The sequence below is a fragment of the Prinia subflava genome, chromosome 2 (genome assembly GCF_021018805.1).
Source record: "Prinia subflava isolate CZ2003 ecotype Zambia chromosome 2, Cam_Psub_1.2, whole genome shotgun sequence".
Taxonomy (NCBI): domain Eukaryota; kingdom Metazoa; phylum Chordata; class Aves; order Passeriformes; family Cisticolidae; genus Prinia; species Prinia subflava.
Window position 1 is genome coordinate 74604659 of NC_086248.1, and position 24557 is coordinate 74629215.

The following is a 24557-nucleotide window of genomic DNA, read 5'->3' on the forward strand; positions in this document are numbered from 1 at the left end:
TTTTTAACTCTCAGAGAAAATTTCTGAAACTTTTGATACCTTTTAGACAACATCAGATGGATCACTCATTCCATCCAGCACATTTTCACGTTTCCACAGAAAGGTAGGAAAAGAGATTCGTTTTGCCTCATCCTCCCTCCTACCATGTAAATGCATAAACATAATTTTTTTACCAGTTAATAAAACTGAGACGGTGAACAAAGACCTTATTACAAAGACTGTAATTCATCTGTTTAAAACAAATGTTGTTTTGCTTGTGGAAGCAGATCTGCCCACATATTTCTTAAATGCATTAATGCAGGATGGCTGTAACATACCCCCTGTAGTTCAAAACTATATAATAGTAATTAATGATCTCACTTTGTATTTATGACTCATGCGTCGGCAGAGAAAGAGGGGTCAGAATATGTTTCATAGTTTAACATACCGCTCAGAAAATACTGAACCAAGTCCTGACTCATCCCTTGGGGCTCCTTCCTCACCAGCTTCCTACTGCTTCCAAACACGAGTTGTTACCATTTCAAACCTCTCTCTTTGGAGAAGCACGCCACAGATGCCTGTGTCAGCTCCTGGGCTTGCATTAGTCAAGAGTCTCCTATTTAGAGTCCCCATCGCACTCTCGAAGACCTCAGTGCCGCGCAAATGCTCAGTATGAAACCAACATAACTAAATCCTTGAATACGCTAAAGAAGAACCAACCACTACAGCAAGACGAGCCAAACCATCCATATAAATTACTTCCTCCTCAGCCCGCCGCAGCCCGCCGCTCCTTTCTTGTCCGCGCTCACAAGGGCCCGCTCCCGCGGTGCCCGGCTAGCCTCGGGAATGCCGCGGGGATGCTGCGGGGATCTTGCGGAGAGGCTCCGGGGATGCCGCGGGATCGCCGCCCGCCGAGTCCGTGTGTCCCCAGCCGCTGCCAGGGCCCGGGCAGGCCGCGGGAAGCCGCCGTGAAGCGGCGGGGCCGCCCTCCGGGGCGGGGCCGTGCGCGGCTCTGGGGAGAGGGGCGGGCGCGGGCAGCACCCGCGGGCAGCGCCGGGGGAGCGGGCGGAAGGTAACGCGGGCCCCGGTGCCGAGGCGTGGTGAAGTCTGAACCCGAGGCAGGGGAGGTCGGATCTGAGGGTGTCCCTGCTCCGGCCTCCCTCGCTCCCTTTTCCCGCCTCCTGGCAGGCGGTCAGGAGGGAGCTGCGGTTCGGCCCGCCCGGGCTGTTCCTGACTGGGATTTTCTGCCCGGGAGAGTGGCTCTCTGCTGCTGAGATTCTCAGTTGCACGAACTGCAGAGGTGGGACTTGCAGGCCTGGGACGGACTCAGATTGTGTTAGCTTTCACTTCTTATGCTTTAAATAACATGCGTAGCAAATCGAAAGTCAGCCAAATAAATGGCAGCATTTGCAGGTGGCGGGAAAACTGTTAATAGTTTTTCTTTGGTTGCTTGTGTTTTTTTCACACTTTGCATCAGCTTTGGCATGCTGCTGTCGCCTGGAGGCCTCCCGCTTCCGGTGCTCGGGTGGTTTGCATTCTTCACAGGTTGTGCGGACGCGTCTGTAGTGGTTGTTTATGTGGCGCAGAGGCTTTCTGCTGCCGCGGTCCCGTCGGTGCTGGGGCAGAGCCGTGTGTTGCTGCCGTGCCAGGCGGGCGAGGCGGGCCGTGCGAGGCGGTCCCCGGGAGCCGGCGGGGCCGGGCGCTGCTGTCCCTGCGGGCTCAGCGCGGCGGCGAGAGCGCTGCGCGGCACTGAACGCTCTGAGGGTGACTGCTGGAACCGGGCCGTGAGTATTGCCTCTGAAAAGGCTTCAGAGAGCTTTTCGCAGGTACTCCGGCCGGCACTCGGCTTGGCGTACATGGATAGCTGGGAGTGGACAGTGGAGGCGAAAGTTGCCGGAGCTAAGAGCGTTGTTATAAATTAATGCTTTTGCCGTACGGTGCTGTGACTTGGCTTGTCTAACTCGTGGCGGATGCAGTGCATGCTGACTTGTTTGGGATGTTACCAAAAGCTTGGGTGTTCATTTTTGTGGCTTTAGATGCCAGGCTAACTATCCTAAAATCTTGTCTCTGGACATTGTTGCCAGCATTTAGCAGCGTGCATGCTGTGTTGTGACGAGAGGTATCTCCTGCTGATGCTTGAGTGCTCTTCTGCAGCATCTTCTCTTCTGACTTTACATGCTGAATTAAACTGTAGAGCAGGAAATTTTACATTAATGAGGGGTTTGCTAGTCAAGTTAATTGTTAAAAGCCAAACAAAAAGCAAATAGAAGGTGACTAATTGCTAGTGTCCAAAAGAAGCATGTGCTACATGAACAGTCGCGTCAAGATGGTATATTAGAATTCAAACTATAGTGAATGTGTTAAAGGAGGATTTCCTCAGTGTTTATTACAAGTTCCTTCTTAGTCTCTGATAAGCCTGGGCAGGTAGTTTTGAAAACAGCATAGAACAGTGCAAACATAGCTGAAAGTGACCTTGCTCTGACTAACACACACACAGAAACACACATAGAAACACACACGGAAACACGCGCTTTGCATTCCTTTGCTAGATACAACCGAGAGTCACCCAAAAGCTGTTCTTGCACTTGGGAATTTTATCCATAATGAAAATTAGTTGATAGCTCAGTTTCAAGTAATAATTTTATGTTGTGCACAAGTTTCATTTTGAAGTTTTAAGTTTTCTACGTTATGAAATATTTTGGAACATCATGACTTTTTTTGTAACTAACTTTCATAATATGAAATCCCTGTTTCTTATTAGAGAAGGGTTGATGTAAGATTTGTTAAATCTGTTCTTTCTTGTATTTGTGAAATTAGTAACGTAGTGTAATTTTCAGTAAACAGAAACATTTTTTATTAAGAATGGATGTGCTTTATGCATCTTAGTTGTTAATACAGTTTTCATTTGGATGCATGTATTTCCTCAAATGCGCATCATTCAGGTGCCTTTAAGATGAGATTGATGCACTTTTCACCCGCCACCATCAATGTCACAGACAAATGAAAGGTCAGCTTGAATAAATCAGTCTGTCGTGATAGTGTTGTGGTAGCTGCAAGGTTGTCTTCTGAGCTAAATCCTTAGAGGGAGTTTATGTATTGTTTATCAGTGGAAAAAAGTGAAAGTTACAGATTGGGGACTTTCAAACCTGCTCACTGTCTTTGTTGCCCTATGTGTTCTGGTCCCAGCATTCAAAACAATATGTAGAATAAATCAGCACCTTCTGCTGCTCTGATAGCAGCATTTTTTGAAGGCCCCTCTGTTCCTGGTCATTATTTGATCAAAGATAGGAGTCTAGTGAGAGAGGAGATAATCGCCTTTGTGCTTTTTTTTGCAACTTAGTCACTGAAAAAACAAGCTGCTTTCTGCCTACCAACTTACATCAAAAGAAATGCTATAGTGCTTGCTGGGTTATTTTTCTTTCATAATCTACTTGCTTAAGGTGTTTCTTCCACACCTTTGTAGAGTGCAGCTTTTTTTTGGATGATGTGTGACATTATTTTTTAAGTGGTACTTCCTGCTTTGTATAGGTAGGGCAGAATTTTACTCTTCACATCTCTCAATGTTTTGTCTTGGGTAGATATTCTTTCATGCAGAAAAGTAGTCTGTCTTGGTTGGTTTTCAGTTGAAAATAATAGATGATGCAGGTCTGTAAGGCAGAATCTCACATCATTAGTTCTTGTTGTTCAAATGGTGAGACTGGAAATCACTTAAGGTGCAGAACTCTTGGGAAAATTTGCTATCCAGCAGTTAACTACTACTTTGTGATTTTTTTTTTTTTAATACACTGTATGACTGCATCAGTTTCTTTAATACAGCATATATGTCTTGCTTTAGCTAGCTTTTTCCTAAAGAGCTACATTATTGCTTGCTTTTCTATACACGTAGCACTCTCTAAATGATTTATTATTATTATTATTATTATTGTTATTTTCTTATTTTACCTGGTTAATGAAATTCTTTCCTGTGTTTTTTTAAGAAACTAGATCAGGAAATTAACAGTTGACAACTAATATTTATCTTATTATCTTCTGTTAGGCCAAGTACCTTGAAAATGACAAATTAGAGAGGCATTAATGTATGAAATAGAAGAATGTCTTAAAGGTGTTAGCTTTCTCACAGTTTAGTGAGACCTTGTGATAAATTTAGCTGGTTAGTGTTGTTGCCCAAGCCCCTCACGAGTTTTGAAATCCTCACACATTTTGCAAGCGGGGACGCTCCCTCCTTTGTACTTCAGCTCTGGCACAGCATTTGCAGAACTGCCGGGTTCTGCAAGCTGGGTCCAGAGCCACATAACAACTGTGGGAAAACGGGCTCTTCTTTGTAATGACCTGGGAATATGAGTTACACTGAGTTTTCTCAGGGGAATGGCTGAATCAGCCGTGTCTTCACTGGTGTCAAAACAGGCCTTACTTAACTGTTGTAAGGATGAATTAAAAAAAAACCAACCCTTTGTAGAAAAAAGACTACCACTTGTGTAGTGAGCAATCTGAGAAAGGTCACCTAGGGTACACACAGTGTCTTGTGGTGTAGGTTTGTCATTTTGAGAAAGTTGGGAAGTATGTTTCGTGAGGTTTTAATAACTTGCATGTAAATATGTGCACATACATCCCTTTCTAGAAGGTAGAATTGAAATGCTGTGAGATGGCTGCCGGATTTGGGAGACAGTTGGGATTTTTGAACTGTGCCAAGTGAAAGTCCTTCTGTTTGTGAAAGATGATTTGGTTTTTTTTATCCCCTGACTTCTAAGGTCCATGAAGTATTAGGCAAATTGTGCATGGTTTCATAGAGGCTATTTCTGGTTTATAACAAGAACAGAAACTCACGTGGTTTTAGAAGCATTTTTTTTAACATTAGTTTAGTAGTCAGCTGTCATTTAGGCAGAATTTCACCTTTGGACATCATACTTGGCTTCCTGTGAGTTTCTAATATCAGCCTTGGCCAATCCAACATGAATATTCAATGTTAAGTTCAAAATTTCTTTAATGAATCACTTTGGGCATGTGAGCTGACTACAACAGAGTCTTCAATTACATAAAGTATAGTTGGGTAGAAGATTTATATATTTCTGTTAATTGGAAAGGTACTCTATTGCAACTGTGTGCAAGAAAAAATAGGAAACGGTGATCTCATTCTTGATGGCATTAGTTTATGAAAATTACCATACAAGCTGGGGAATCAGGCACAGCCCTGAAAGAGATCCCCATTTTACCCATGGTTGTAAATCTAATCTAAAGTTGCCATTACCTGCTATGTTTGACATAGTAGTGGTTTTTTTCATTTTAAAATTTAAGTGTATTAGTAAGTAACAGATATCTTCTTTCAACACCTTTTTACAGCTGTTTGGATAACAAAATGAAACCTGCAGAGCTGCACTATTGGATTCTGGGTTGGTTGTCCATGGCACTATGTTGTTGGTGTACTTCAGATACATTTACTCAAAGGTAAGTTGTGCTTTAAAATGAAACGTCTGACAACTCATTCTTAAGTGCAGATCAGAATGGTTTAACTTTTAAAGTAAATTTGTTATTATGTACTATTTTTGATGTGTTATTCTTCCCTTAGGTGATTTATAATAAGGCATCTACATTAACTGGAGGAGCAAGGATCATGTCTGAGGAAAACTTTACATGTGTCAACGTGAAGAAAGAGGGGAAACTTAAATTCCATTTGTTGCATTTAAAACTTTTCTAATCTTGCTGTAGGTGAATCATTTAGAGTTGTGATGTAATGACAAAAACTGAAAATTATTTTGAAACTTATAGCAAAAAATCAGGAGTCATCCCTGTGGTGTGAACAGCACTAACGTGTTGCATTGTTTATTTTTTTATTTATCTTTTCTTTTCTTGCTGTTTTCTCACTTCTGACAATATAAAGTTCTTTTTTATATGACATCCCAACTCAAGCTGTATCAGATTGCTGCACCACCTTTTGGTGGTTGTTGCACCTTGGCAAAATCTGAGCTTCAATACCAATGGGCCATGGAAGAAACCACTCCCCAGATCACTCCCTTCTGTGGTCAAAACTGAAATTCCTGTTGCATTATATGAGGAAGTAAACTTTTCTGCTTCCTTTCAGTGCTTTGGCAAGAGAATGGCTAGGGGTGCTTAGTTCAGTGCTGAACATCTCTCAGTGCCTACATTGCAGCTTAGGCACTGTGCTGAGGTTTCTTCAATCCCCAGGATTTGGCCTCTGGCTTGGCCATCTTGGCAAAGAGTCAGCTCTAGAGGCACATTCCTGAGCTGCACAGAGCAGGCTAGCTCAGGTCCAGAGAAGGGGGGATATCTCTGAAGCTGCATGGGTATTGAAAATGGCTTTCCTCGGATTTCAGTTCTCAGCTTAACTTGCTCTGTTTAATAAGCAAGTTTAATATTTCTGATGTATCCAAAAAGTGTGTTCTAGGAGAGCTCCTTTTGGCATGACTGATATTGCAGGAGTTCCACTGCTGTTTCAAATACAGATGAAAGATCTAATGAAAACTCCAATGAAAGATCATTTCTAAGCAAGGACTTTTTAAAATTAAGGAAATTAACTGCTCTGCAATATAGAACAATTCCTCTATTCAGATTTCTACAGCAGCAGTAAAGACCCCTATAGAAGTGTTAATAGTTTCATTGAGGCTATGCCTGGTAAGTGCCAGAGCTATTCTCCTAAATTATACAGAAAACCACAGATACATGTGAATGCTTAAGACCATGTGTGGCCATTGCAAAGTAGAAAAATTAGAAAAAAAGCTGAGGTGTGATTTAACATGGAAGTATCTCTAGACTGTCCTCAAGTTGAGAAGAATTAGCTTTGTCTTTTATTCCTTTTTTTTTTTTCCTTTTTATTTTGGTAATATATCCTTTAGCAAGAACTAATGACTGACAAGTGGCTATTAGCTTCCAGTGAATACCAATTTATTTTGACAGTGATGCTGTCAGTTTAAATAATTTACAATTTGGTTTATTTTTTCCCATTTGCTTAATTACTTTGTCTGGTTGGTTAATAACTAAATATATCTGCTGTAGTGTCTGATGCAACAGGTTTTTTATTTACTTCTACTTTAACCAGAATAGGTCTGCTCCAAACTGTTGGAAAAGGCCTCTATAGAAGTAATGTGAGACAGGCTTCCAACACTTGTCAAACAAATTTTTGAGGGGTTTTTTTTCCCCTTTTGAGGGTTTTTTTTTTTCCCCTTATAAATAAGAATATATATTCTTATATATTTATAAGATAGTACTAATGGATCTGTGCATTATAAATCTCTGATTCTTAAAAGTTTTGAAACGGGCATGTTTTTGTAAAACATGGAATACACCTTAAATTCTTCCATAGGGAACCTTAAGACTTTGTCACAGTTCTATCACTTTTTATATGTTTAAAAATTTCTAATAACCATTTAAAAATGTACTATTTGAATTAAATGCCTATAAACTGAGAAAGTCAGTTTTGAGTTTTGAGAAAGAATTTTTGAGATTTGTAGTTCATACTTAACTTTTTATTCTGAATTTTTTTTAATCAAAAAGTTTGGAGACTCTTGCAAGATCCAGTTGCATGTCCTACAAACTACATAGTTTGTGAGTGATTGTGGTCATTCTTTTTTAGAAGAGTTGTTACTGTTCCGAGAAAGTTGTATGCTCTTTTTTTCAGATAATATGCCTGTCAAGAAGAATGAGAAGATTCTTAACATCTTAAACAAAACACCTTTAAAAAAATAATTTCAAAAGCATGCCAGTAAATGCTTTCCTAAATATAAAACAGAACAATGTGTTTTTTCCATACTGAAGAAATGGAAAGCATATAGGGAGATAGGGTGCCAGCAAGAAAATATGTTTAACAATGGGGATATTAGCAGGTTTCCAAATATATTGCTTCTCTCTGACTTATTAGTTTGGAGTGTGTGCCTGAAGGTGTTCCTTTTTTTAAAATACTTGAAGAAAATGAAATTTACCTGTCTCTCTCCAGTGACATCCACCCTCATTCTTGGAAAAAGCTGTATTTTGCTCATCATTGGCCAGTGACTGTATGTAAGGTGAGAATTTTGTATTTCTCTTTTATCCTAAAAAAGGTAGCATTGGATAATAAATGTGTGAAAAGAGATTGAACAAAGCCCATTAAGTATTTAATCTTGGTTATGCTTTTATAAAGGCTTTTGCTGATCTTGATGCAACTTTTGCTACTTCCTCTGCAATGCAGAGCAGCCATAACAGGAAGGAGTGTGGTGTGTTACAGATGGAGTCGTCAGTGTAGGGTGTACTGTATGCTAAGCTTGTTGCAGAATTTGTGACATCTTTTTAGTTATGAACTTAATCCTAGACTTTCATCAGACTCTGTAGAAGGACTTGCCTGCCTTGTTGGACTGATGACAGATCAGTATTTGAACTATCTGCTGCACAGTAAGTTTTTTGGTTTTGTAATGTTGGCTCCAGTATTTCTGATGGCATCAAATACTGATTCAGTCAGGAAAGAGACGTATAAAGGTGTTTTGGCAGTTGTCTCTGAGTATTTCTGCATTTTTTTGCTGTGTTTGAGGGGTGTGAACCCAAAATGAACCCAACACCTGTCAAAGCACAGCTAAGAGGTGTACTCTTGCTATTAAGGATCTTCTACCATGTGATAAGTAGAACACTTTTCCTATACTGGAAGTACTCAAAGGTCTCTTCCCATACAGTTAAGTTAAAAATATGATCAGATTTACTGACACAAGGTTGAAGAACCTTGTGGATAATAAAATAGCTTCAGGTTCAGCCAAATGTCTAGCAAGAAAGGTTTCTTAGGTGATTTTTTTACAGTATTAGAATCTTATTTTTTGTGTTTTAGGTACATTTTTATTTCTCATTCCTGTTTCAGGAAATAGGTAGAGAAGCAGTAACAACAAAAGTCATGTGCTGCCTAAATACCTGAGGAAAAGTAGATGTTGAGTGAAAGTACATTACTTAAATGTGGAGGGCAATAACAAAAGTCAGACAACCCCAAGACTGAGACCAAAGACTGAGACTACTGTTCTGTGTTTTGTTTGCCTGTTTTTGAGTGGAAATAAGGAAAGATTTGATGCAATTTGTGTCTGATTTTCTGTTGATTAAACATCACTGTTAATGACTTGAAGCAGAGATGTTGGTGTTGCAGTTTGTAGTGCCTAGCACGAGTAAGTGTTTAGAGTCAGTAACAGTGCTTAAGTGAATGAGATGAGAACAGTTAGGGGAAAAAAAAGAAAAAATAACCCAAAATTTAAAAAACCACACTCCTACCAACCAGTTTTCCTATTGTGTATTTGTGCTGGTTACTCCTCTTAATTCTAGGGTAGTGTAATTGATAAACAGACCAATAATTTAACCTTCTAGTGAAGTTGTAGTGAAAAATTGAAGGTATTGAGCGTCAGAAAATGTAGGCATCCTTGCACTTTGTTGATTTCTTATGATACTCAGTAGTAAGAGGTGGACAGATGCATTCAAAGAAGTGCAGAAAAAGGGATATTAAAATTATATTACACGACTTTTCTCCTAGTTTCCCATCATTGAGTCACATGAAGAAACAAGATCTCAACTGTACTCCTATAACAGCTTTCTTATTTTACATAACAGGAGTTCTTAAATTCAGGAGTTAATTTAAGTATTTTTAGTAGGTAGGTTCTTCTGCATGTTTGCTGTATTTATATATGATAACTGGTGTTTTTCCAGCTGTAAATATTTTTAATGTTAACATTCAGTTTAAAACTGTTGACATGATGTTGAAAGGAAAAAGCTGTGAAAGAAACAGCAGAAGTCATTATATAATTTATGGCAAAAAGCTGTGAGATACTTTTTTTCTGAAAGTAGTTCTTAGTTTATGCCTCCTGTATAAAGGAATCTGATTATAGACTCTTTCATACATAGTGTGTTCTTGAGGTGTGTGGATGAGCTGCATCCTAACTCCTACCTGTTTTGCAAATCTGTGCTTGAAAAGTTTTTTAGGCTTTTGAAGGCCCAGAAGGCCTTCTTTAAAATTTAAAGGGCACAGATTAAAATCAGGATGCCAGAAATTTGAGAATACATCTTTCCCAGCCCTTCCTGGGCTTTAAAAAGTAAGTGTTCAGCTGGTGACTTTTAATACAGTGTGATCGGCACAATTAAATCGTGACATGTTTTGTAATCACATCTTCCAAACCAACTCATTAAAATAAAGTGGTATCATGGAAGAAGTGATAACCCCAAGACCTAATTACTGACTACTACAGTGAAAAGGGTGAAGGAGGAAGAGAAATTTTCTTCCTTGTAATGTGATTAGAAATTCCAGTACCATATAATTGACCTAAGGTGACTGTGTCTTATGCAAAGATACCCAAGCTGGATTCACAGACCTCAAGGGACTATGAATTTCTTGTTCTCTTAAAAAATTGTGCCTGTGGCTAATTCATGTCACACTTTTCAGTAACAAACCAATGTGACTTAAGAGCAACTCAAGGGCAAGAAGAGGGACTTTCCTACTCTCTCTTTATGGAGTTGTGAAGATCTTTTATTCCAGAACTTAAAAAGAGAACTATTATCTCAGCTGTTGCATTCTGGAGATTGCAAAAAGATAAAATTTTCTGTGTGGTTGGCTTTTTGTGTGTGTATGTGTGAAATGTGGAAAATCTAGTGCAAGTTTGTAAGTTACTCAGTTCCTTCTCTGTTAGGAATGGGAAGGACAATAAAGAAGTGGTACCTGCTGTCATCTGCCTTTTATTGCACATATGTGCTGATCAAAGGAAAGAGTCAAAAAAAGGACAGTAGAATAGAGTAATGAACAGAAAAGCCTGAATTCAAGTTTGAATGTTGTGTTAAGCAACAGATGATTTTTTTAAAATTATTTTTTAATATGAGATAAAAAATTTTCCTAAGTTCAGGCTTTGGTAATAATTTTGTAGCAGAGGCTTAAATGAAGAATAGAAATGAGAAATAGAAATGGTTTTCCTTCTTTTTTTTGATAAAAATAGAAGTAGTCACATACTACAGAAAGAATTAAAGTGACTAAAGTGAGTGCAATACATTTTGATCTAGCACGAGATCAAAAAGTTCCTTAGATATATTCCTTCGCATTTTAAGCCAGGTGTGTCAAAGTCATTTCACTCTTGCCATACGCTGTTCTGGAACAAAATAAATGCTTTTCCCAGTGTCCATGTAACTCATAAGATAACTCCTAATCTATGTATACAACTTGTACAAGTTTTCTGTGCTTAAGTTCTGGTTTAGATGGTTTTGTGGGCCTTTATATTCATGAAAGGTTTTAGCCTACCAGCTCCTCCTAGAGAGGTATTCAGTAAGAAGGAAATTTGTTTTATTTGCCTCCCAATGTTTTTTTCAGCAGCCCTATAAATTTGGTTCATTCATTCATTTGTTTCACCCCAAGGGGTGAGGAGAAGGAGGAAGGGAAGTAATTGCACACTGTTTGAGGGGACAGGCTTGGAGAGGTGAACTCTCTCCACAGTCTGAAAAACAAGAATTTTTCTTAGCAGTTGCCATGTTTCATTACAAAATAACCTACAGTTTATCTTAATTAAAGAGATGGCCTACTTAAGCAAGGTGGTTGGAAGGGAGAACAGGGTTAAATATTTCACTTCCCAGAAGTTGATTTTTTATTTCAATTTGGTGCATCTTTTTGTGATCCGGTAGCACTACTCTCACATTTACCAGCTGCTGTACCAAGGGATTAGTAACTTGGGCAGCTCACCAGGTAATATTTCTGACATGTTGATGATATTTCACTTTTTGTCATTTCAGAGATGATAAAAGCTTGCATGCTTCTGGCACATGCCGTTTGTGCAATGACTTGCTGTTACAAGTAGGCTAATCCCTCTGCTGTAGCGTTCCCTCTCAGCGTGTGAGTGCTCTACAGCCTCACCAGCACTTTGCTCAGTTTTATAGGTCATGTATGGTTCATTTGGATTGGTTTGATTATCAGATTGCTTTAAAACAGGAGAAAACAGTGGCCCTTTTTCAAATTATTCTAGGTATATAGGACTTTCTGGGGTCCAGTGCCCACCTAAAAATAAATATTTGTACCTCTGTTTCAAGTCAGTGGTTGCCTGAGGTTGAACTAATTCTCCTGCATTCAGTCTGTGATAAACGGGAAGGCTGACAAGAGGTGGTTTTGCACTAGCAAGCAGAGGTACCCAGCTTTGTAGACCAGCATTTGCATTTTTTATGATATTGACTTAAAATGAACATTGGAAAGATACTAAGGCTAGAATGAAAAAGGAGATTGAATGAAGCCGGCCAAAGCATGCAGAGTGTGAACTAATGTGTTGCACTGAACTCGCAGTTCTGCCAACACACAGGGTGACACCAAGAGTCTGAGGAAACAGATAGAAGAAACTGCTAGGAAGGTTAGTGCCATGATTTCCAATCTAAAATGCTCTGGGTGTTCCATTAGCATGTCTGAGAACTGCAGTTAAAGATTGAATGAGGAGCACAATTGCTCTGTTTTTGTTGCCACCTCAGTTGAGCAAGCTGTTGACTATTAATTTGCTGTACTTTGGGCTAGAGAGCCAAACCCCTCCAGCTCCACAGGGCTTGTCTCATGACAGAGCGATATTGTTTAGGCATTTGCAGTGTGTGTTTGTTCAAAACTGCTTTCAGGAAAAAAAGCTGTTGCTGGGTGTAATTGCTTGTATTGTTGGTGGCAAAAGAGGAGGGGAAGGAAATGGACACAGAACAAGCAAGTCTTGCAGAACTTAGAGATTGGCTGCCACTGCCCTGTGGCATGTGGTAGGCAATTAGTGAGATTACAGGCCTGTCTCTGCTCTTCTGTACACTCTGCTCTTGCTCTGGCATCACATAAAAGGCATTGTGGCATAATTAAGACAGAATGCGGAGCCAAAAAGGAAAGCTATTATTATGGGAAAAGAATATCTGAGGAGGTTGTTAGTTAATGGCAAAAAGTGTTTGTTTGCAAGAGCTGTAATTGCTAAGTATATCGTAATGGTATTCTGTGATGTGTGACATGGATGTTTTTGGTTTGTTCTTTTCAGGGATATGTCTCTGCTCTAAACAGTAATTAAAATGTAGGCTATTTCTCCTGTATTATCAACAGTTTTTATTGGAGACTCTTTCTCATTTTTTTAGGAAAGTATTTAGTCTGTCTTTTTCTCTCTATTCCATTGTACCTCAAGTCAAAATCCTTAAAGCATAAGTCTGTTTTACTTGGAATAAGCAATATATTTAATCTCTTCTTTGTATTTTTCACTTCTAATACAACTATAAAGCTAGTCCTGAATGCCTAAAGAAGGTTTTGTGCTTGTCCAACATTATAGTTCATTTTGCATGTTTTTATTTTAATGGCTCTGCACTCCTTGAAATTATGTGGTAGTGAGAAAAGTACAGAGAGCTGCCACCTGGAATGTTACAAATGCAGATAAAGCTGTGTTCATTTAGCATGGATCAGGCTACTTCCTGTTACCTCTTGACACTGTCTGTTCAGATTTCACTGATCTGCTTCAAAATTTTAATGCCAGTGGGTCCCAAAGTGGCATAATCCATGATAGCACCAAGTAACTGGAGTTCACCAGTTCCTGATTTGGCAAGTAAAAGTTAGCATGTCACAGTAGAACCTCGGGTCATCACTGAATGAGATTTTACTTTTGCCTTTAAACCTTTTACTCCTGGATACATGCAGTAAACACTCTGTGTTTTTGTTTCCTACAGATGAATGCTAATGATTGTCATGACCCGCCAATGTACTGGACAATCCATGGATTGTGGTATGATCGTAGAGTGTTTGTATTTCAGCCTGGAAAGGAAAAATCAAATTTTGTACCAGGAAGTTTAGTGATTTGGTTTTGTTGCATTGGGGGTTTGCTTGAGGGTTTTTTGTTTGTTTTGTTGGGTTTTTTTGTTGGTTTTTATGGGGTGTTTTTGGAGAGTCTAATCTGTCCTTATGATTCCTTGAAACAAAATTAAAACCCTGTGATTTGACATAAAACTGAAATACACTTCTGTATCTCATGACTTGTTGAAATCCTCTGGCCAATAAGCAATTTATTTATACATCTCCTCATAAGATCAGAAACAGTCTCAAGCACAAAGGGAGCTATTGTTTCCCTTCTTTTTTTGTCTCTCTGAGTAAAAAGAGTTCGCTAATAACTTATGACTACTTGTGGCTTTAAGCATCTTATCTCCACATAAATATTGCAAAAGTATAGGAAAAATGAATTAGCTTCAAAGGAATCAACTGACTGGAGTTGATGCCAGTGGCAGCAATTCAGAGATTTTCTGGACAAATAGAGGTTAAAATCAGTACAGGAGTTTAAGCTGTGCCTCCTGGAAAAGTGGGCAGCATTATGTATTGATTCCCTGAGGGTGTCTTGGTGATAACATCAGAAACATCAGATAGGGCAGCAGTTGAGGAGGTCACTGCCATCAGAGACACCAGTGACATTTTGTGCAAGACCCTTCCAAGTCATTGGCACACTGGAATGACTTTTACATAGAATAAGAGGGACCAAAGGGCCAAACAAAGAAATCACCACAAAATCTTTTGGCCATCTTTTGAATCTTCATGAGAAATCTTTTGTTTGTAATTAATGTCTTGAAGGTTTTGCTTCTAAACTGCTGTAGGTTCCGATGGTTTATTTGCGTTTTTAAGTAAAATCTCCTGCTGTAATCCTGCAAATTTAAAATTCAGGCCAATGATATGTTACTTACCAGTAGTCAGTTAGGAGACATCTTTTTTTCAATTTTATTTTGCTTCCCTAGGCCTGACAGAGCTGAAGACTGTAACAGGACATGGCATTTCAATGTCACCGAGATCAAGGTATTTAAAGCAAAACCAGACATACCAGGCAGAGCTAAGTGCAATTACTTTTGCACAGCCTGTATGCAAAATCTGTGTTTTATAATACCTCATTTTATAATGTTTAGTGAGAGGTATGGTTTTTTAAGGACTCCAGAAATTCTTTAAGTGCTTCTGGTACTATTTGAAGTTGTCATCCTTGTGATCCTTATTGATCCTTCTGATCAATAGCAGCTGTACCTGCTTGATTTTGTGAACATGCAGTTTTGCTCATTTGGCCACATTCTCCTTAATAAAATCTCGAGGTCCACCACCACACTGGTAATTGATTTGCCCCTACAGGGGCAAAAAGTACCTGTGAAAAAAAAAATCAGTCAGTTGGTGTTCTCTCTTTACATTTTCTACTGCAAAATCAGAACAAAGAAAGTAAGAATTCTGAGTACTGTTTTCTGTGTGTTTTCTCCTAGGCCATTAGTTCTTTTTTGTTCTTTTTCTACTTTAAAAACCCCAACTATTTAATTCAACAAAATTCATTTATGTGTTATAAACAGGGATAAGAGACTTGAGCCAACAAATGTGAAACACTGCATGATTGAATAACTTCTGCAGGGACAGTAGAAGGAAAGTCTTGCTTTGAGGCAGTGTGTCAGTATTAGTATGTTCAGATATTTGTAAGTGTACCTGTTACCTCCAACAACAGAGTTTTTAGAATATGGGGGAAAAGACCTTTTATTTTTCTTCAACTAAATGTTTCAGTTATGGACACTGAAAGATGAGGCTTCAGTTGTAGAAAATGTATCGATAGATGTAGATTGTATAAGAAACAGCTTTTCAATGCTGTTAGGTGCATTTATTTATTGTGTTATTTTTAGGATCTTATCTTAGACATGAGACACGACTGGCCTGATGTCCTTCATTCATCTCTGAATCACACCCAGTTTTGGTGAGTACAAAAAAGCTCTAAAAACCATTTTGGTTCCTATTTTATAAAAATCCATCTGAGTAGTTCTTCAGGTGAGATGCTATGCATGAGAGGTGTCCAGGAGCCACTGAAGCAGTGTGCCTTGCCAGTCTCATTAACAGTATAGATGTGTTTTCTTGTAAAATACAGCTGTTAAAGAGAGAGCTACAGCAGAAGTTTTAGAGAAATGAAACTTAGTGAGAGAATGTTTCCTCCCTTTGTCCCCAGGGAGGAGAAACAGCTGCTGTTGACATTAAATCTGAGTAGCAGTAGCACTCCTGGGATGTCACAGCTAACTGCAAAAGCAGCTTCCAGATCTCTTTTCCCAGCTAGTTTCACTGTGTTGCTGGCCTTGAGAGATCCTTCCTTTTGGGCTTCCTCATAGAAGAGGAAATATCAAAATAGAATGCCCTGTGTCATGGTAGCCACTTCCCTGTTCAGTGAAGTTACTGACAGCAGCTCTGTGCTACCAGCAAACTCCTGGGTGCAAGAGATGCAGAAGGATGGAGGCCTTCACGAACACTGGCAGCTGTTTTCAGTATCCTTTCATTTTCTTTGCCGTGGCTGTGCTGCAAAATAAAACAACACTGTGATGAAGAGTTTCATGTTAAAGTCTTGATAAAAATATTTTGTGGAGACTGAAGTCTCTGTCCATTCTGGAAGCTCACAGGCCTGATTAAAACACTTGGGCCTGGTGCATTCTTTGCTTGCTGCAGATGAGGGTGCACGGGCACTGTCAGTGCAGACTGCACCAAACCACTCCATGGGGACAATAATAGGCTTCTTGAATGCCAGCAGATCTTTGGCTCTCTATTTCTGCCTTCATTTTAAGAAAGGGCAGGACACTTATATACAAGTACTACTCAGTCTTCAGAGGATAAGCACTTCACCATTAGTTTTACACACATGCATGTATACATTCTCTGAATCAAAATTGTCATCCTACATTCAAAGCCTTGCCTCCAGCTTGGTGCTCTTTCAGTAGCCCTTTGGATCTGACTATTGTCTGCTTCTGATCCAACCTAACTATATCAATTGCTAAGTTTACCCCTCAAAGAGCTTCTGTTTACTTTAAAACTGTGGTGTCTTTTCTCATTGGTAATTTAAAATCCCTTGTGGAGAAATCTACACATGGACACTGGACTCTTCCAGGCAATAAACAATTTATTTGACACGCAGTTGTGTTGAATGTTACAACCAAGATGAGAACTCTCTACAAGGCTAGATTTGGGAAGATACAGTGAAAAACTTACAGTAAAGCATTTTCTTCCCCCCCTCAAATCTCCTCACACCACAGTTGCTTTATTAATTTTCTGTTCAGAAGTAGTGCACTATTTCTCTAGATCCAAATATAGTTTATTTTAAGGTGTTTTAATTCCTTAAGTAAAATCTGAAATTTTTAATATGAATGGACAATTTCAAGGTAGGCTTTCAAGAGAATAATAGTTGACTTCCTTCTCTGCTTTTTGATGATGTACTTAAGGCATCATAAGGTCACAGGATGGAAGGAGTTTGTGATTAGATAATCTTCATGTATATCTGCAGACCCAATACCTATACAGTACAAGTGGATCGTGAAAATTTGAAAAGAACTTAAAAAAAAGAGGCATCCACAGACAATGTCACTAAAGATTATACTGCTTAATCTTTCAATGGACTTTAGAATTGATAAAAACATTTTTGTCATTTTCCCAATTTTTGTCCTGTTCGAGTTTGCCTGCTGTACACTGCAAGCATTTCTTTTGCTGTCTGTTCCTTGCTCTTAGGAGAATGGATAGTGGACTAGAAGCAAGACTTGAGAGGAGGCCTGTGAAAATTCTGCCACAGGCCAGCATAAAAGCTGATGCTAAAATCTTAGCAGCTTGTGCAATTACACTGTTTCACTTCAAAATAATGCTTAATCCTTTGAGTTCAGAAAAAAATTTAGTGCTTTGAAAGTGCATTTAACACAGAAGGTTCCACTAAAACTTAGAAAAAGCTTAGAGATGGTAATTTTCTAGGCAAATTCTTTGCATTCTGACCTCCAAACATCTTTGTGTAAATACACTGAGAGGGCATTGTATCATAAGAGCATGATACATATTTACTTCGTGAATACATAGGTGTTGCTGTAATTGAGATGGTAGGAGTGATCTGGCTTGGGTTTACCTTTTACATGTGTGATAAATTTGAATGCAGTGTCCTACTCCACGTGTGTAGCCTTTTGGATACTTGATTCGAGTACAATGTCTAGCTTGTACATCACATATATCTGCAAGTTATGTGTTCTAAAATTTGAATTTTGCTTTTCTCCTATAGGAAACATGAATGGGTCAAACATGGCACTTGTGCAGCCACACTTGAGGTCCTTAATTCTCAGAAAAAATACTTTGGTAAAGCCTTAGAACTCTACAAGCACATTGATCTCAATGGGTATGTAAATGAGCTCGATGATCTGGCTTTTATTTCAAACAGTTCCTAGAAGTTTCAAACCTAGCCTCAAATGAAAGTCTAAAAATCTGGTGGTAGAGAGGAAATGAGAATTAGTGTAAATTATTTTTAGTACTGAAGTTCAGAGGAAGGGTTGCTGCTCTGAGAAGCAGTCTCTGGTTACTTCAGTCAGATAAGCCAGCAGCATCCTTAGCAGCATCATTCTAGACAAGGTGAGCCAGTGAATTTTTGAGAAGCTTTAGGCTGTATCTTGATACCAGAAGCTGTGGTACCTGTAAAGTTCTAAATCAAGTGACAACCCCCCTCCTCAAACCTCTGAGTCGTGCTGAGCCCCAAACACTTGTTTTAAAGATAGTGCTCTGCCCAGGGGAAAGGACAGGATGCAGAGAAAGTTATGCTGGGAAAAGATTGAGAGGCAACAGCCAGAGAGGAGATTATTAAGGGTTCAATTGCTGCAGGTAGTCCTCTGCTGTCCTTTCTGACAACCCTGAGCTGACACTCTTGCTTTGTCCTTATGGTTCCAAAGCAGTGGCCATTCCAGATTCCAAGTCTTGATGAGGCTGTTGTGGCTTGTCCAAGTGCTGTGTACGTGTGTTCTGGCTGCAGGTGAGCGCCAGGAGGTTAGAGTCCTTTCCTGATCAGTGCTTGCTATGGGTGAGAGGATGTTTCACTTAGATTTGTTGACCATAAGAGGACAGTATCTGAGAGAGGAAACAGTTTTGTACAAAGAAACATACTTTTAAAAAACCTCAATAAAACAATCCCAAACCTGGTCATCCTGTTTATGCTCTGCTAGTATCCTGTCCAAGCAATCTCCTAGACTGAGTCTCATTTATTTTACATATGCACAAAAGAAGTATGTCTTTCTTCCCTCCCACCTTGGTTTTGTAGATGTCTTTTAAAAGAGTAGCAGATTTTTCTACACACAGTGTTTGTGCATGTCATATGTGATGTTAAAATTAATGATGTCTAATCAATTGCCTAAGTAGCTGTGATGGTGTGACTAAAACATTTACAGATGGCACAGTGACCGATGATGTGACTCTGTATCAGCATGTGCAGCACTGCAAAAGAATAGAGACTGAAGCATGTTGAAATTAATTGCTCAAAGCTTATCTATTGTGAGAATGAGTATAATTAATTTTATTTTTACTGAAGAGAAGAAAAGACTGAAAATGTTCTCATTGTATATCATTTCTACTTGAATGAGAAAAAAGTCAGTAATTAAAAGAATTGTTTCCAAAAAGCAAATTATTAAAAAGAGGACATCATGCAACCTTCTGCAAAATTAACAGAACATCATCTATTTCATTTGCCTCCTTATATCCAGTGTAAAATGACAGTGGAAAACAGCTTGTCCTTTAGTCTGCTAGGTAAAATCCTTCTTGTGCCAAAACTGACTGTGGAGGGTAAGGGTTGAGCATTATCAGCATTTATGGATTAAATCCTGCAAGATGCTGACCATTCCCACTTCTTCCAGAAGAAGCTGGGACTCACAGACTCATCACATGTTAGGTCCTGAGTTCTGTCAGCTTGGAAATGTGGACTCCTCTCAGGACTGAACCTAAAGGAAGAGGTATAGAGGCTACAGGTTCTTGAACACTGCCTCATTTCTCTCATGTGACCAACTTTCCCTCTTCAAAAACATTTATATTATGAACAAGTTTTGCCCTGACGGTAACACTGATCCTGGTTAACTTGGTGTATCCCTCTCCCAGTGTGCTGTGTGTCTCCCATCACAGGAAGCCCATCCTGTGTTTGAATATGAGGGTGCCTAGAACACCCTCACAATTCTGCCCCTGTGCCCTCCACAGTGACAGGAGCACAGGGGAATGGCTCAAGGCAGGGGAAAGGAAGCAATTAAACTGCATGCCCTACCTGGCACTGAGCAGAGCACTCTGGAACTCCCTCTAGCTGTGTCTGAAGACTGAACTATCCTAGTTTCTCAGACTGAGGTGTGGGAAAGGGTTCTTCCTGACCCTGCCAAGTTAGATGGGACGTGTCCTTTCAGAAAACAGCCTTTCCTAGGCTGGCAAAGAATGAAAGACAAGCTGCCCTTGCTCCCATCACTGTAATGCTTGACAGGTTCTTAAGATTGTTTTACCTAATGATTATCAAGGTATGTTTGCATACAGGAAACATGGAAAAATGTTTTATCTTTGTTTCAGCTGTCTCTTGAAAGCTGGGATAAAGCCAAGCAGTTTATATTACAAGGTAAGAGGCAATCTTTTATAAAACAAAATCATGTGCATGGACATTTTTTTCCTGTAGGAGTCAGCTAATTTTTGTAGAACAAATGATCTTTTTAAAATCATGTAGTTCTTTAAGGTTGTGTTTTTATAAGTTTTTGAGAGCTTAACCAGTGTGGCAGCTGTTAGAAGATGTGCTTGTGACCCATTAATCTCTATAAGCTTTTTAATTTTTTTCAGATGACTGCTATAAAGGAAGCTCTTACAAGATTCTATGGTGTAACACCAAAGATCCAATGCCTTCCTCCGGAAGAGGTAAAAACTCCCCTAATTCCCAAAATGGAAAAAAAACCCAAACAAAAAATAATGTCTTTTCTTTAAGGAGCACTTTTTATAAAAAATATAGCAAAAATAGAGCAAAAAATCTTCGGTATGGTGAAACTTAGGCCTAGGTGTTCTTTGTGTATGCAGCTGTTTGCATATAGGTATTGTTTGATTCTTGGACTTGGGTTTTAAAGGTCTCTTTGTCTTAAAAGATTTAAACCTGCATCTCTTGCATGAATGCTGTTACCACCATGCCGGAGATATTGCTGTAGCTGGGCACTTTCCACCATGCCTGCTAAAGTTCAGTTGCTGCATGGCAGATCACTAAATCCAGCAAGAGTGAGCTGAATGGAGCACGTTTCTGCCAGCCTTGGTGAGGGCACTGCTGTCAGCAGCAGCCTGCCCTCCTCTGGGCGTGACTCTTTTGTTCTGCATGGAGTTACACAGTGAACAGTCCTTCTGACATAAAACAGCTCAGAAGCTTGGCTCTGTTGCTCAAGAAAGCCCATACCTAAAGAGGTACAAAAAGACATTTTGAGCTTCACTGTGGTTCAGGGTCACTGTAGTCTTCCCTTTTGAGCTGATCATGTCTCACATTTTCATGCCTTTACTTTTCCTTGCAATGGTCATGCTGTGCATCGTGACGCAGTAGAGAAGGTTGTACACAGAGACAGTGCTCTGTAAAGTATAGGTTACCATATCTGAACCAAAAGTGCCTTTGAAGGAACAAAATAGTATTCTGGACAGCTACATGTGTAGGTTGTAGAGCTCTTTCTTTCCTTTTTTTCAGCTAGTTTTCTATGCTCTTACGGAAAAACAAAGCCAAGAACAAAAGCCACAAGGTTAGCTTTCACTCTTATAAGTGGTTCCTTATCTCAGCTTGTTAAAAATGATTTACTGCAGAACTCTTGGCAGAGTTACTGCCCGTACACAGGCAACAATTTATGAAAACTTGCTAAGATACAGTTGTTATTAGAGTGTGTTGTCAACTCTTGCATTAGTAATGCTCTGAGGTTTTTGAACCCATATGTTTTTTAACATTAAAAAAAATCTAAGTTCCAACATTTTTAACATGTATTTAGAAGTTACTTTAAGGAACAAAGGAATATTAGTTGAATGTGAGTTGTACACTCATCCACCTTTTAAAGAAATACAGAGCTAACACAAACCCCAGATCTGTTCACTGTAGTTCTGCCATTGCTTTTAGTACACTTGGAATACTGCTCCAGTTACGTGAAAGTAATGTACAGCTTGGGTCTCCTGTACCTAACAGCTGAGGGTTTTGGGTAATAGAAATGGACAAGTACATCTCAGTTATTTGAAGACAGGCCTTTTACAGAGTTCTAAACTTGTCCATGCCCCATGCCTGAAGTGCATGATGGAGGTACTTTGATGTTTGAAATGGATTAGATACACTCTCCGTTCTTGCATTTCTTAAAAAAAAAACAAAATAACCCCCCCCCCACAACACAAATTCAAAAAAAAAACCCCAAAAACCCACGAACAAAAAACATCCTCACCACAGTTACTTTTATCTTGGTCATACCTTTTTGTCCTGTTTAATTGTTTCAAAACCAAGTTTTTTCCACATTTTGTTAGACCTGAGCATCTGGGGGATTTGCCTGTGATCTTTTTGCCACATGAAAGGCCTTCATGCCTACCTGCTTTATTCATGGTCAATATTTTTCTTCGTAGTCTGTCCTGTAGTCCAAAAATTATGCTTCTGCTCCTTCTGTCAGCTTGGTTCTGTATTCTTTTGTGTAAAAGCTATTATAAAATTTAGTTTCTGTTCCCATGTATGGAGGATTTTATCTGTCTCAATTCCTCTCCTGCTGTGAAGAGTTGATGAGAAGTGTCTTTCTGGCCACATGTACCCTTCAATACTCACAGAGTTCAGCCAGAGCTCATCATTGAGGTTAACAGCTTCTGTGGCCTGTGCGGAGGAGTGAAGGCCAGGAGAATGTGTCACAGCATTTCATAACGAGGCTTACTAGTTAGACAGGTCCCAGATTGGTACTGAGTAAGAGTATGTACTATAAGCTGTTCACGGTGGATGCCTCTTTTACTTTTCTTTGCATTTTTCATCTGATAAATAGACAAAAAATTACTGCTCTATTCTATAGCTATGGCAGTGTAGGTGAAGAATTGATTTATTTTCTCCTTCTCATGAGGCTGATCTTACCTTTCATGTTTCTAGGGTGAAGAAGCACAAACAATTGGCCAGATTGAATTCTGCTTCACCAAAGAACTGCAACTTGTGAACTGCACGGTGCTGGAGGGTGAATCCAACCCAGGGCGGGCTCACTTGAAGCTTGGAACTTCGGAGCTGTCGGTCTGCAATGATACTCTCCCAACCTTTTATCCTGCAGAGGTCCAAGATCACAAATGAAGACAGAAGAGTTTGAAAATCTTTTTAAACAGCAACAAAACTCAAACTCATGTAATATTACAAGCCCCTGTCTATGTCACAGGCCTATGGTGAAGATTTCTGCTGGAAAGCAAAAATAGTTCTTTTGCTATTAAAGGAGAATGGTCCAAATGATGGGATCAGCATCTGATCTACAGCTTGGTCTGGATTTTTTTGGCTTGCTTATAATTCGAATCAATGTTCAGAAGAGAACTGTGACTTCTCAGTTTGACATGCAGTTAAGTCTGCCACTTCATCTGCTTTTTGGTTTACCAGTGAGTCAGTGAAATTAAGTAATTCTTTGTATTGGAAGGATAATTGTCTCTCTGAGATGAGGTGATACTTTCTTAAGAAGAAAATACTGTAAACAAAAAACTGAGATGTATTTGGAGGTCCATTCCCAGATGTAATAACCACTGCCTTACATAGTTGCTCTCCAGAAGTGCAGAACAGAGATCATGGCCTCTGAGTTGTTGGACCTTTTCTCACTCAGGGATCACAGTGGACCAGAGATGACTTTTGCATATCTCTTAGTGAAGTAATAACTTTCTGCAAGTTTGGCCTCTTCTACCTAAAACATCCCAGGGAGACTGTATTTATAGCTCCATACAATCTTGAGAAATAGCCAGTGCTAGAGCTTACATGTTAATATTAGGAGATGTTAATATGTTAACATGTATTAACATTAATGTGTTAATATATTAACCTTCCAGGTTAATATAGGCCCTAGAAACATGTTGTTACTAATTTTTAGTTGTATTTGAGCATTCAGCATTACTACTTGTGACTACCTGTACTTTTATATAAAAACAAGATTGTCACACAATCCCTTTGTTCCAAGAATCATCTTTTTATAGATGAAACAATAAATACTACAGGCTTTTCAGTAAAAAGTACAGATGTTGGCAATAGTGCATCTTTACCCCATAATGATGAGTAACATGTCACGAAGTTGGATGTTTCCAAAGGGAACCAAATTTTGATGACATCTTCCCCACTGTGCTGTGTTGATTTATGTGTCTCAAATTGTGTTTCAAAGGAAGAATTATGGCTCAAGGAACCATCTGTTTATTAGAATAATGTTACTGTGAAAACATGAAATGCAGTATTAGAAACAAATTTGTTATTTTGAGGGGATTAGAAACAATTTGCTCTCATTTTTGACTGTCCCTCGTGCTCTACCACCTTTCATGTTATGCTCTGTTATCTTTCCATTCCAGAATGCTGTCGGTTTTTATGGCCTTTCTTGGAACTCAGCTACTGATTTATTTTAACAGCCAAGAAATTATTATGGGCTGTCAAACAAGTGATTGTTGGGTTTGCCTGTTTTTCTGCAGTTGCCTGAATTCCTGAGTCCTGTTTCTCAGTCAAAGGCAAAGCTGACTCTTGCCAAAAGGAGTCAGCAGATACACACAAGTCACAAATAACCAAACTCTGCAGCAGAGTAGATAGTGTGGATTCCATGCATTTTTCAGCCTCATTTTCAAATGCAAGAAATGCAAAGGAGCTGATAAGTCTTAAAACTTTGAGGAGAAAATAACA

General features: G+C 39.2%; 1 protein-coding gene across 7 annotated transcripts; it reads left to right on the forward strand.

Moving 5' to 3' along the window:
* The first annotated feature begins 900 nt into the window (after nucleotides 1-900).
* Nucleotides 901-23166, forward strand: RNASET2 (ribonuclease T2). 7 transcript variants are annotated; one of them, XM_063390598.1, is made up of 10 exons: nucleotides 902-1051; nucleotides 5317-5421; nucleotides 7925-7991; nucleotides 13618-13673; nucleotides 14668-14725; nucleotides 15577-15647; nucleotides 17964-18077; nucleotides 20264-20309; nucleotides 20525-20599; nucleotides 22806-23166. In XM_063390598.1, exons 2-10 carry the CDS (start codon nucleotides 5333-5335, stop codon nucleotides 22995-22997), a joined length of 768 nt encoding a protein of 255 aa, XP_063246668.1. In that variant the 5' UTR covers nucleotides 902-1051; nucleotides 5317-5332; the 3' UTR covers nucleotides 22998-23166. The 7 variants fall into 7 exon arrangements, with proteins under 7 accessions (XP_063246670.1, XP_063246668.1, XP_063246674.1 ...); XM_063390604.1 differs by lacking the exon at nucleotides 902-1051 and adding an exon at nucleotides 1060-1084; XM_063390603.1 differs by lacking the exon at nucleotides 902-1051 and adding an exon at nucleotides 1091-1314.
* Nucleotides 23167-24557: the final 1391 nt, after the last annotated feature.